At 50.9% G+C, this 13,148-nt stretch overlaps 1 protein-coding gene across 1 annotated transcript; it reads left to right on the top strand.

The window, feature by feature from the left end:
- Nucleotides 1-6,858: 6,858 nt before the first annotated feature.
- Nucleotides 6,859-12,794, top strand: LOC104669797 (interleukin-9 receptor-like). The gene is given in 8 exon segments (XM_030926338.1): nt 6,859-6,952; nt 6,955-7,032; nt 7,456-7,567; nt 7,684-7,862; nt 8,389-8,534; nt 8,773-8,954; nt 10,304-10,388; nt 12,222-12,794. Coding segments are annotated over 8 exon segments (1,449 nt in total).
- The last annotated feature ends 354 nt before the right edge of the window (nt 12,795-13,148 follow it).

Genomic DNA, 13,148 nt, shown 5'->3' on the forward strand with positions numbered 1-13,148 from the left:
GATCGAGACCATCCTGGCTAACACGGTGAAACCCCGTCTGTACTAAAAAAAAAATACAAAAAACTAGCCGGGCGAGGTGGCGGGCGCCTGTAGTCCCAGCTACTCGGGAGGCTGAGGCAGGAGAATGGCGTGAACCCGGGAGGCGGAGCTTGCAGTGAGCTGAGATCCGGCCACTGCACTCCAGCCCAGGCGACAGGGCGAGACTCCGTCTCAAAAAAAAAAAAAAAAAAAAAAAAAAAAAGTTTAGTTGCCTTGAAAATATCATTTTGCAACACTAAAAAAAGTTGGAATATTTCTCTCTCCTTTTTAGTTGTTTTAATGTCCTGGACCTGTGTGCAAATAATTTATTTTATTTAGCTAGATGTGTTATTTTGTTTAATTACTAACCTTATAGAAGGTTATTTTATTTAGCTAGATTTTTAAAAATTACTAACCTTATAGAAATGTATTTCTTCTTTGTATTTGAATATGAAATGACACACCATCTTTATTTCCTAGCAGTTGATAAGGGATACTCCACTCTCATTTGAAGATTAAGAGGTTGCTAAATAAGAAAGTAGGAGGCTGGGAGCATGTGCCTGTAGTCCTATCTACGCTGCTTGGGAGTTTGAGGTGGGAAGATTACTTGAGCCCGGGAGTTTGGGGCTACAGTGCATGACCATGCTTGTGAATAGCACTCTGGCCTGGGCAAGATAGACCTTGTCTCTTTTAAAAAAGCAATTACAATGAGATTTTCAGAAAACACTTATTTGCATATGATGTTGCACATGTGAATCCAATGTTTCAAAGAGCAGCGTGAAGAGGTAGAGGCTGAATTTGAAGACACATTTATTCTGTATATATCAGACCATGCAATCATTTTCTTGCCAGATAGGAAAATCTCTCTCCTTTCCTAGTAGCTTAATATGTTAACGTTACTGGGAAAGATTCTTAAGCAACAGTTTCCATCCCTGTCTTATTTTTAGCTGGCTCTGAATATATAAAGAGCCCTAGGACATAGTACAAGTATGTCTTAGGTATGTATTATTCTTTTTGTCAGTCACAGTTTGGATGAATGATATTTTCAATATATCAGCGTTCTACACAAATGGCCTGCTACTGTTTAGTTATTTAAGAAAAACCTATGCCACCCACCTCCCAGAAGGGGTGTGTGTGTGTGTGTGTGTGTGTGTTTTCCCATGGTTAGGATTTTGTTTCAAGTTGGTGATGAATAACGAGAAATCAAGCTAGTTGCAGAATCATTTACTCTAAAGCTTTACAGTGGTCTTTGCTCTGGGGTTATCTTATCTTGGGAGGCAAGTCCAGAAACACCAGCGATGAGTTCTGACTGGCCAGGAGGAGGAAGAACAGCCCCTCTGGGCCATCTAGAGAGCCTGTCTACCTCAGGGCTGTCCCTGGAAAGAGTGGGGATTCCCTCCAGGGTGGGGATTGTTGAGTGGGCTTGTGAATCCACGCCCTGCTCTGAATGAAGCCCCTTCATCTAGTTCTTCTTTCATTCCCCGCTCGCTCTGGATTCCACTCAGGAGTTTTATCTCATGTGTAGAGGATCTGGCCTGAGGCAGGCACCCTGGGTGAAGGGGGAGGAGATGCAGACACACTATTTCCTGGAGGGAAGGGCCTGAGCAACAGCTCCTGAAATATCCTCTTTGTTATTTTTAAATGTTCTGGGTGGCTGGAGTCACGCTGTAGTGCCCCTCAGTACCCCCTCCACACCCCCATTGGAAGTTAATTAGTCTAAGAAGTTAGAGTCTGAGAACTGGATGGCTATATGGTTGTTGTTTATATGCAATGAATCATGAGGGGCCCACAGTAGCTGCAAAGGTAAAGAGGTATAAAGTCTATTTACAGTGAATACTTGATGAACTGTAAACACTGTAACCAAATTGTGTATCCCAGCTGTATTTCTTACATGCGATGCACTTTATGAATCAATGGTCTTAGATGCTGTTTTAAAAGATGTAATATGTGATTCTTGTGTTCAAGAGATTTAAAATCTCGTTCAGGAGTGAAATATTATAGGCAAAGATGCAGACATGCCATAGGGAAGTATTTATTTAGATAAAAACTGACCTAAAATTCAAGAAGGGAAGTCTTCACTGTGAGCTGGATTTATTAAATCTTAGAAAAGAGCCTGGAGAAAGACTTTGAAAAGTTAATAAGATTTATCTCAAGTCTTTCTAAGAAGCCAGGAAAATTGAGATTTATGGAATGAGGAAAAAACTAGCAAAAATGCAACATGGTTGAAGTCTTCCTAGAAAGGCAGAAAACTTGAAACGAACTAACCTGATCCTTCTTATACCTTAGATTATGACAAAACAATGATATCGGCTTAACAAGGCATGAATAAAATGAAGGCAAGAGATTCTGTGGTGGGCCTGGGAGAAGGTGATGAGGATGGGAAATGTCAGTAGTGTCCAAGCCAAGGTCTGTATGCTGAACTGTTATTAGACACCCAACCCAGAAGGTTTTCTCCAAAATAAGTTTATTTTTAAATGATTGATTGATTGGGACAGAGTCTTGTGCTGTCACCCAGGCTGGAGTGCAGTGGCATGATCTCGGCTCACTGCAACCTCCGCCTCCTTGGTTCAGGCGGTTCTCCTGCCTCAGCCTCCCAAGTAGCTGGGATTACAGGTACCCACTACCACGCCTGGCTAATTTTTGTATTTTTAGTAGAGGCGGGGTTTCACCATGTTGGCCAGGCTGGTGTCAAGCTCCAGCGTCAAGTGATCCACCTGCCTCAGCCTCAAATTGTTGAGATTACAGGCATGAGCCACCGCTCCTGGCCTCCAAAACAAGTTTAGTTCACACACGACAGACATGATTATTTCTATGCCTGCTCCTTTCAGCATGGAAAGGACCTCATTCTAAGCGCAAACTGAACATGACCATATCAGAGAACTGCAGGACTTACCTCTGGTTACTTTTAAATGTTCTTGACTTTCAGAAGTGTGAACATTTCTCTTAAAATTCCAATGTCTTTTAGAACTAAAGATGATCTGATGCTTCAGAGAATAAAGGTCGAATCTACTTTAGGTATAATGACCTGTCAGTCTTTCTATTTTAACAAGCACTGTTTTATTACACATTTAATGTATGATATTTTCAGTGTGAAGCTTTCTTTTGCAAATTCATCTGCAAAAGACCATCAGGTATCTACATATATGCCCTTGTGTTTTGATAAAGAAAAACACTCTTGAATGTGGTTAATGAAACTCTGACTCATGCCTCTGAAGAAGTTATTTGAAACTGTATGAAGAAATGCATCTTTCTAGATGAAATCTATATGAACAAGCAGGTGCATCTGGTTGAGTAGGGGTGCTGTCCTAGCCCAGTGATCCACATTGTCTCATCTTGATTCCTTTTACTGTTGCTTTGTTCCAGAATAGCAACTTTTACCTGCTAAAAAAAGTCTGATGCTAGAGACCAGGTTTCTGCAGATGGCATAGAAATTTGAATTTGAGACAGCTTAGAAACAATTTAGAGACTTAAGGTAAAATGTGGGGCATTTTGGTGTGTGATGAATTATTTTTAAAATTAAAAAATGTTTAAATAGTTTGGCTGCTAAGCGCTTCCCCTTGATTTGTGCAAGGAGGAAGGCTGAGCAAACATTTAGATCTTGCAGAGTCTCACTTTGCCCTTCTATAGGGTCACATAATTTGGATATATAACAGACTCTGGATCCATTCATTGTATAAATATCTTCTCCAATATTCTACATTTATTTCTGTCCTAAGAACCGACTAATAAGAATTGACAAGATTGTCTCAAATCCAAAACTTTGTTCACACTATAATAAAAAATTTAAGTGAAAACATTATGAAATATGGAAATTAAAGTCTCCATAGTGTATCAGTACATTGGTAAACTGTAATTTACTAGTATAACTTACAGTTACAAAACATTTAGCATGGTACATTGCATTAGCAGTGCTAAGTTTGTGCATTACTCAAAAGGTGTTCATATAAAATTTAGGATTTTTGTATAACATTATTCTTATGCACATAGCAATACTACATATTAAGCTGTCACAATCTAAACATGCATGACAGATCATGAATATAAAGATGAAATACTATTTATACACTGAGGTAATTTCTTCTATGCTGGGAAGATTAGATGGGGTTCAATGAAGTGAGTAATACATTTACCAATATGCAATGGAAGATGGATGTGTTTGCTTTGATATTTTTAGTCTCCTTGCTCAAAAGACCATTTCATTTTCTTTAGAATTATGAAATAGTTTTGGATTAGATCCATGTGAGAAAGCCAGAGAAATGTAGTTAGCAGAATTTCCCAGAGTTCCTAAATCCAAAACTAATAACAGTTTGGGTAAGGGCATACTAATGATGACATCCAACTCTAATCAGGAGTTACAGGTCATCGGAGATCACTTAACAAACAAGCAGGCGGATCGCTAGAGTGTAGGTCTTTCCCAGTTATCCCAGCATTGTCATCTTTTAGAGATGCCTGTAAAAGATGTCTCGTCCAATTCCCTCACTTCATGGAAGAAGAAACTAAAGGTTAGCCCAGACCTGTTGGCTTTTTTTTTTTTTTTTTTTTTTGAGACAGGGGTCCTGCTCGTCACCCAGGCTTGAGTGCAGTGGCATCATCTCACCATCGTGGCTCATTGCAACCTCTGCCTCCTAGTGACATCCATGAGCAGGGAGCCTGCAGGTAGGGGTGTGTGCACCTGCCCTGACTGCCTGGCCCTGTGGTCGAGGATGGGGGAAGGCAGCTCTGCCTGCATCTCCACCCCATTTATAAAATATTGAGGTGTCTTCTGCTGGGGCATGCGCTGAGGGGTGACTCGCAGGCACTGACCTCAGGAAGTTCCCAGGCTTGTGTAGAAGCTGGTGGGAATGTGCCAAGAACAGAGGTGTCAGGAGCCAGGTATTGGGCAGGTCCCAGGTGTCTGAGCCTCGGTTTCCTCACCTGTAGGAGGGTGGTAACACTGCCCTGCTCAGCTTACCAAGTACAGATGTAAGTTTTCAGTGCAGAGGAAAAGCAAAGACCTTCCCCTCAGATGGCCATACTGCCTTGTTGCAGTATCCAACCCTCCAGTGCTCCTCCAGGGGGTGTCCTGGCCTCCTCCCTTATAGCTCTCAGGTGTCACATGTGGGTCCTGCCCTACCATCCCCTCTCCCTGTCTAGAAATGAGGCCTGCTGAGCTTGGAGCCACCCCACTCCCTGCTTTCAAGCCATCTGCTCCTGGGTTAGCCTGTGGCTGGCCTGGCCTGATTCTACGCAGATGTGGGTGTTTCTCCACTGCTAGGGCAGCGGTCATCCATCCTGGCACCTGGGTCAGCTCTCAACTGTGACTGTTGTGCCTGTGCTTCCCCCAGGTCCTGGTGGTCACTCCAACCCTGCTCTCACAAATTCCAAGAGCAGGCTGACTGTCCTCTCCATTCCCACCTTTCCATTAACTGCTGCAAGAAGGGACAGACACTGCTGCAGAGAACTTGCCACAGTGTTTCATGCTGTGGCTATTGGGGCCAGGCTGCACGCTCCATTCTAGGGAAGAGTGAGGATTCCTGATCATCAGTCTTAACAGGGGACTGTCCTGTGGGCACCTGGACAGGCTGCCGGGAGTGGGGTGGAGTGGGGTTAGAGTACTGGCTGCTGCCCATTGAGGGTGTGTGGATTCCTTAAGGGTGTGCGTGCTGTAGTCTGTGTGCATGTCTGTTTTTTTTCTCCTCTTTAAAACTAATCAGTCTTGTGTAATCAGGTTGGCCCTGCTTCCTGCCTATGGGCTATGGGTGTACCATTGGAACTGCAAATGGGGTGATAGGGCATCAGCAGCTTTCCCACCCCCAAGAGCTTCCTGACATGCAGCCCCTCATCTCCAGCCAACCTCTGGCTCCTCCAGGGTCCTGGGACTCAGGCCTCACACTCCAGCATGGAGGGCTTTGCGCTTCTGGTGGTGCTCTCCTTCGGAGGCACCTTGGAACAGGAGTGCAACAGAGTTCAGGCAGTGCCATCTGTTGCATGGATACCCCGCTGCCACTCTCCTCCACCTTCCTGGCGCAGAACCCTGGGATGGGTCTCCATTGAAGAAGACAAAAGGGAGAGAGAATGCGTAGAGGCTGGGAGCAGTGGCTCATGCCTGTCATCCCAGCACTTTGGGAGGCCAAGGCGGGTGGATCGCTTGAGGTCAGGAGTTCGAGACCAGCCTGGCCAACAGAGTGAAACCCTGTCTCTATTAAAAATACAAAAAAATTAGCTTGTTATGGCAGCGGGAGCCTGTAATACCAGCTACTCGGGAGGTTGAGGCGGGAGAATCACTTGAACCCAGGAGTCGGAGGTTGCAGTGAGCCAATATCACACTACTGCACTCCAGCCTGGGCGACAGAGGGAGACTCCGTCTTAAAAAAAAAAAAAAAAAGCATGCATAGAAGTTTTTTGTGTGACCCTGGGCAAGTCATTTCCCCTCCTTCCCTCCTTGGGACTCAGCTCCTTGCCTGTGAACAGGGACAGCGCTTCTCCCTCATGGAGCTGCTGTGAGAATTACAGTAGAAAATGCACCTGTGGTGGCTGTTGGTAGTGACTGGTGCCCCCAATCCTGACTGTCCTGCAGGATGGGGCCTGGGCCCAGGGACAGGGGATGGGCTGGCAGAGGATGCCCATCCTAGAGAGGAGCCTTCTTGGCAGACGTGGAGACCAAGCTGAGTCAGAGTCCAGGACCTAAGTTTGAGGGTGCATCTTAGACCCTGCAGCCATGAGTCTTTGGCTGGGTCAAGTGGCCTTTCTGAGATTCAGTTCCTTATCGGTAAAGCCTGGGCAGTGGTGCTCAGCGTCTTTCACAGGACACCATGTGAGTGCAGATGGAGACCCACTAAGCAACCTGCTGGGGAGAAATTCATGGGGAGCACCCCTCCAGAGAGGGCTGGCTCGCACAGGCCCTCAGCCCAGCCCCTTGCAGGCTGGACCTTGGAGAGGGAGGCCCTGAGGCGACACATGGCACCTGGCTCCTGGCCTGCACCTGCGTCTGCACCTGTGTCCGCTCGGGAGTCTCTGTCTCAGGGGTTGGATGAGGTGAGGGTTGGGCAGTAGTGTCTGCATGAGGTGAGTGGATAACTAGGGCGTGTTTGGGGGACTGGGTTGTCCGACGTCGAGACCCTCGGGAAAGGTTTGGCCCAAACTGTGCTGGGGCATGTCCTCTAGGGGTCAGCCTGGACCTCCGTCTCTATTCTCCCTACCTTTACCTCCGTACCTCCAGTCCCTGGACTGACCCTGGTCTCCCTTCCTTCACCCTCTTGATGCCTCTCTGGGTCTGACTTGCCTGTGTACCATGGGTCAGAGCCCACCACTTCCCAGGCCTCCCAGTGGTTCCCTGGACAGATTCTGGGATGATTCACTGCTGACTGCCCTGCTAGGGTGTCAGATCCCCCCACAACCCTCCAACTCAGCTCTGCCCTGAATCACTCATTGTGGGCTCCCAACCGTCACTGTCTCCAGGACCAAGGACTGGAAACTTCACCTGCCTCACCAACAACCTTCTCAGGATCGATTGCCGCTGGTCTGTCCCAGAGCTGGGCCAGGGCTCCAGCCCCGGGCTCCTCTTCACCAGGTGAGGGTGGAGGGCCATGCCCACCTGGACAGGGATGAGGGTGAGGTCCCCAGGATGGCAGCAGCTACACCAGGACAGTGTAGCAGCCCCGTGGTGCTGACACTTGCTGTTTCTAGCAATAGGGCTCCTGATGGCACACGTAAGTGCATATCGTGGGTCAGTGAGTGCACTGTAGTGCTGCCACCCGAGGCTGTGCTCCTGCCATCCAACAATTTCATCATCACTTTCCACCACTGCGTGTCTGGGAGGGAGCAGGTCAGCCTGGTGGAGCTGCAGTACCTGCCCTGGAGACACGGTGAGTATCAGCTATAGACCTGGGGCAGGGCCCCTTGCCAAGAACATCCTGGCTGCTTGGGGGCTGGGATCAGGGCCCTGCAACCTGTGACCCCTGTGGCCCAGTGAGTGTTCTCAGTCCCTGCCAAGTGAGATCCAGGGCTGGGGGCAGGCTTGGACCCTGGGAGGGGCGGGTCCACGTGGTTACTGCAGGGGCAGGGTTTTGGCAGAAAATAGAGATGCAGGGCTGCTGGTTGGGGCAGGGGCTGGCATTTGAGTCATGTGAAGTGCACTCCAGTCATAGCAGGAGTGAAGGAAAGGGAAAGCAATATTTAGAAACCACGTACTGTAGCTGCAGAGGCCAGAGGAAGTCATGGCTGTCCTGTCCCGCCTGGGGCTTTTCTGTTCCAGTCTCCCATTGAGGTGCCTGGTCTGAGAGGGCCTTGACCATGCCCCTTGGAAATCTTTCAGATCCCCAGTCTTGGGTGTGCTGACTGACACACCAGACCCATGGGGCTTCAGCCTTACGTAGCTTCACTCTGTTCCAGTGAAGCTGGACCCACTCTCTGATTTGCAGAGCAATGTCAGCTCTGGCCACTGCATCTTGACCTGGAGCATCAGTCCTGCCTTGCAGCTGACGACCACACTTCTCAGCTATGAGCTGGGATTCAAGAGGCAGGAAGAGGCCTGGGAGGTAACACTTTGACTGGCTTCCCCTGGGGTCCTCTCTCCTGGGAGCAGCAGTCCAGGACAGACTCCCCACTCTAAATAAGGAGATGTCAACTTGGAGTGATGAGGAGGGGAGGAACTGGAGCCAGGTGTGTGTGTGAACACACATGCTGACATGAACATGTGTGTTCTTCATGTGTGTGTATGGGAGTAGGGTGAGTGTGCCTGTGTCTCTGTGTGTGTGTGCACATAAGTGTGGTGAGTGTGCGTGTATGTGTTTATGTGTGCACACATGTGCACTGAGGCTGCTCATAGCCCCTGGGCCCTTCCTGCCCACAGGCTCTCTGATCCCACCCTGGGGGTGGCCAGGCAGCACCTTTGTTGCTGTGTCTGTCTTTCTTCTGCTGACTGGCCTGACCTACCTCCTGTTCAAGCCATCACCCAGGTCGGTAGCTGATGAGTGTGTGTGTGTACATGTGTGAGTGGGTAAGAGTGTACATGCTAGTGTATGTGTGCAGATGTGTCACTGTGTGCATGTGTGAGTGTGTGGTGGGTAGGCCATCAAGGGCCACCCTTGTCTGGTTCCTCCCCTCCTCTCTCCACTGTCTGGTCCTGGAAGGAGTGGGCTTTTCAAGTCTCCACTCTGGGCCAGAAGAGGTTCTCAAGTTGCCAGGGAGAGAAGGTAAGGGGGATCTGTGGCAGAGGCCGAAGACAAGCGCAGTTGGGTCCCGACCAGACCCAGAGTCACTGAGATCAAGAGCCGGAGGTCCTAGTTTTCTGCCTCTGGAGGAACTTGGTTTGTTCCTTTGTTCACACGTTCTATGAAAGTACAGTTGAGGCATCTGGTGTGCACAGGACCCTGTTCTCACCCTGGCAAATGCCTTAGAGAACAAGATGGACGAAGGCCCTCCTTCAATAAACCGTCATGCCTCGTGTACCACATATCAGGTTACAAGAGGGGGTGCAGGGGCCATGTCAGGCAGCGGATGTGAGGAAGAGGATGTGGGGAGAGGGGTGCTCGGTGGGGCTAAGTGGGAGGGTGCTTGACTTCTCCTTGGAGCAAAGGAAAGTGTGAAACTGTGTGATACGACCTAGTTTATGTTTTGAGGAATGGATTGCTGGGACAAGGGGACAGGGGGGACCTGCTGGGGACGAATGGGGGCCAGCAGGGTGCCCACAGGGAGATGATTTGGCAGGAGCCAGTGAAAGAAGTGGAGATAGAGCAAAGTGGAGGGAATTGCAGGGTCTTAGCGGGAGAAATAGAGGGGACATGTGACTGGATGAGATACGAGTGGTGACCCCTGAGGTGGGGAAATGGGGGACACCCTTGCGGGGAGGTTGGGGAGGTCTATTTGCACCTGTTGGGTTGGAGCCCCAGGTGACATACTTGTGGGAGGGTCAGTGGATCTTTGGCAAAAAGTCTGGTGCTCCAGGAGACACTGGGTAGGTTGGGAGCCACAGACCTGCTGATGTCAAAGACGAGGTTCCTGGAGGTGCTGGCTCCCTCTGCGGGCTGAGGACCCGGCTGGTAACTCCCCATTCTGAACCCACCATTGGCGCTCACGCTGCAAAGGACACCTGCCTCAGTAGAAATCAGTTCTGTGAGGCTGTTAGGCAAGGAGGCCCAGTTGGGTCCTGCCCTGAGAGTGGGTTGGAATGTGATGAGACGGGAGAGAGGCAGTGGCAGGGACGAGGTGGGTGGGCCTCCTGCTGATGGAAGGAAGCTCAGCCTCTGCAGTGACCTCAGGCCACCTGGGTCCCCACAGGCCTCTGACTGGCCTCTCCTGGTCTCAGGGTGAAGAGAACCTTCTACCAGAACGTGCCCTCTCCAGCGGCGTTCTTCCGGCCCCTCTACAGTGTGCACAATGGGAACTTCCAGGTGTGTGCAGAGACCACGGCAGGGCATCGGGGGCAGGTGTTGCCCAGAGCTCTGGCCTGCCCACGATGTTGGCTTTCATGAGGGTTGGCGGCCGGTATGGGAGCCTTGTCAGTGCTTGGAGCCTTTTTTGTGTATTCAGTGTATTTCAATCTATACGCTGTGTCTCAAATGGGGAAAATCTAGCTTTATTCTCATGTCTTTTTGTTCTCATGTCTCCAGTTCCACGGTTGATGGAAAAATGTAAATTTCTCATGACTTATCTCTGTCTCCTCTGGTTTTCAGCTGTCTGCACCCACCATGTGCCTCACCTCCTCCTTCTGCGAACATGTCTGTCCTGTGGCCATGGGGAAGGGGCTGTGGTGTGTGCACTGCCCGCGGGGCTCTCACTGCCTCTGGGCTCCTGCTCTGCCTTGTCCCCTGGTCCCCGCAGATTTCATGCTGGCACCACAGCTGAGGAGTGGGCTCTGCACTTCCCCCTCTGTGGCCTTGTTGGGCTCCCACAGCCCAGGAACCAGTGAGCAACTTGGGGGTTGCATCAGGCCCTCCCCTCCCTTCTGGGCTGGCGGTTCATGCCCCTGGGTGGGAGGAGCGGGAGAGGGAGGGCTCCAGTGAGAGTGGTCTCTGGTTTTTCCCCTCAGACTCCTCACTTTGGACAAAAGACAAGAAGCAGTGAGGGCCCCTCCCTGGGTTCTGGGCCAAACTGACTCCTCTTCTCCAGGATCTTCCCTCCCTGTGCCCTAGGGTATCCCTGGGCCCTGTGCGGCAAGGATGTCCCCTCCACACCACAGCTCCAGCTTACTATGCAGAAAAATTCTTTTCTCTCTCAATGAGGAGCCTAGTTTTCAAGATTTTTGTCCAAATATTCAATTTGAACCATAAACTGGGCACATAACTCTTGGCAGAGTCCCCCTCTCTCCCCAGGGTGATAGGTGTGACTGTTAAGAGCCTGGGCAGCCGAGGACAAGGCTGAGCAGGGCACAGATTGTGATTGTCCCTGGACTGTCATCCTGTTGCAGGCACCAGCCCTTCCCTGGAGAACAAGGGCACCTGCCAGGGGTTATTTAGACCCTCTGCTGGGGACCTGGTGCTGTAGGTTGGTCTCCAGGGAGCAGTGCAGTGATGGAGGGTGTGGTGTGTGTGGTGCATGGGATGCAGGCTCCTGGTCCCACCAAGGGAACAGCTTCCTTTTGGAGGCGGGGGCCTCCTGTGACCCACAGAAAGATCCAGGTCTGCCAGCCTTAGTCCAGTGATTTGAAAGTCACCAGTCCTGACAGCAACTCATGTGTGTGTGTGTGTGTGTGTGTGTCTGTGTGTGTGTGTCTGTCTGTGTGTCTGTGTCTGTGTGTCTGTGTCTGTGTCTGTGTGTGCGTCTGTGTGTGTGTGTCTGTGTGTGTGTGTCTGTGTGTGTCTGTGTGTCTGTGTGTGTGTGTCTGTGTGTGTGTGTCTGTGTGTGTGTGTGTGTGTGTGGTGGGAATGCCCAGTCTCTGTAGCTGCTGAAAGGACTTGAGACTCATGCCATCAGGAGTTGGCTCTGTCCTGGGCAGATGTCACCATCTGTACCTTGGTTCGGGGTGCTGTGAGCACCAGGCCCTGTGCTGGCGGAGCGGTGAGGAGCCTGAAGGGACTCAGGGTCCCATGATGAGGCTGGGCTGGCACATGGAGGAAAGACAGAATGTCCAAGACACAGGCGCTCCTTGGCCTCTGGGTGTGGACCTCAGAAGAGCTTCCTGGAGGAGCAGGGAGGCTGGGCTTGCCAGAAAGGAGGCAGCTGCTCCCAGGATGAGTTCTGAACATGCTGCCTGAGCCCTTCCCTCCTCCCACACTCTGTTCCAGACTTGGATGGGGGCCCACAGGGCTGGTATGCTGCTGAGCTGGGACTGTGCTGCTGGCACCCCACGAGGAGCCTCGGAGACCTGCGTCCAGGAGGCCACTGCACTGCTCACCTGTGGCCCATCGGGTCCTTGGAAATCTGTGGTCCTGGAGGAGGAGCAGGAGGGCACTGGGACCAGCCTCCTGGGGAACCTGAGCTCAGAGAATGTGCTGCCAGCAGGGTGTACGGAGTGGAGGGCTCAGCTGCTTGCCTATCTGCCACAGGATGACTGGACCCCCACATCCCCCACCAGGCCAGCTCCCCCAGACTCAGAGGGCAACAGTAACAGCAGTGACTACTGTGCCTTGAGCTGCTACAGGGGATGCCACCCCTCAGCCCTCCCAGGTAACATGCAGAGCCCTGGGCCCATCCCAGCCCTGGCCTGTGGCCTTTTCTGTGACCATCAGGGCTTGGAGACCCAGCAAGGAGGTGCCTGGGTGCTGGCTGGTCACTGCCAGAGGCCCGGGCTGCATGAAGACCGCCAGGGCACGTTGCTCCCTTCCGTCCTCAGCAAGGCTCTGTCCTGGACGTTCTAGGTCCCTGAGTCACCAGAAGCATCATGTCCATTCTGGGAAAGTGGACTTAAGTCTCTGGAACCCTTGTCTGGGACTAACCTCCTGAGATCGGGCCCCTAGTAGTGGTCGGAGGTCCTGTCTGGATGGAAGCTCGGGGGCAGCTTCAGGGAGGAAGGAACCCTCTGCTCAGTGCCTGTGGGGAGGAACCTCTACCCTCAGCATCCTGCCCACAGGTTCCTTCGCTGTCCCTTTTCTTTATCCCTGGCCCCTGAGGGGTGTGGTCTCTCAGCTGTTCCGTCCTCATGCCCTTAAAGGGCCAGCCAGGGCCCAGTAGACACAGGTAAGGCACCATGACCACCTGGTGTAACCTCTCTG

Source organism: Rhinopithecus roxellana, chromosome 22, assembly GCF_007565055.1.
Source record: "Rhinopithecus roxellana isolate Shanxi Qingling chromosome 22, ASM756505v1, whole genome shotgun sequence".
Lineage (NCBI taxonomy): Eukaryota > Metazoa > Chordata > Mammalia > Primates > Cercopithecidae > Rhinopithecus > Rhinopithecus roxellana.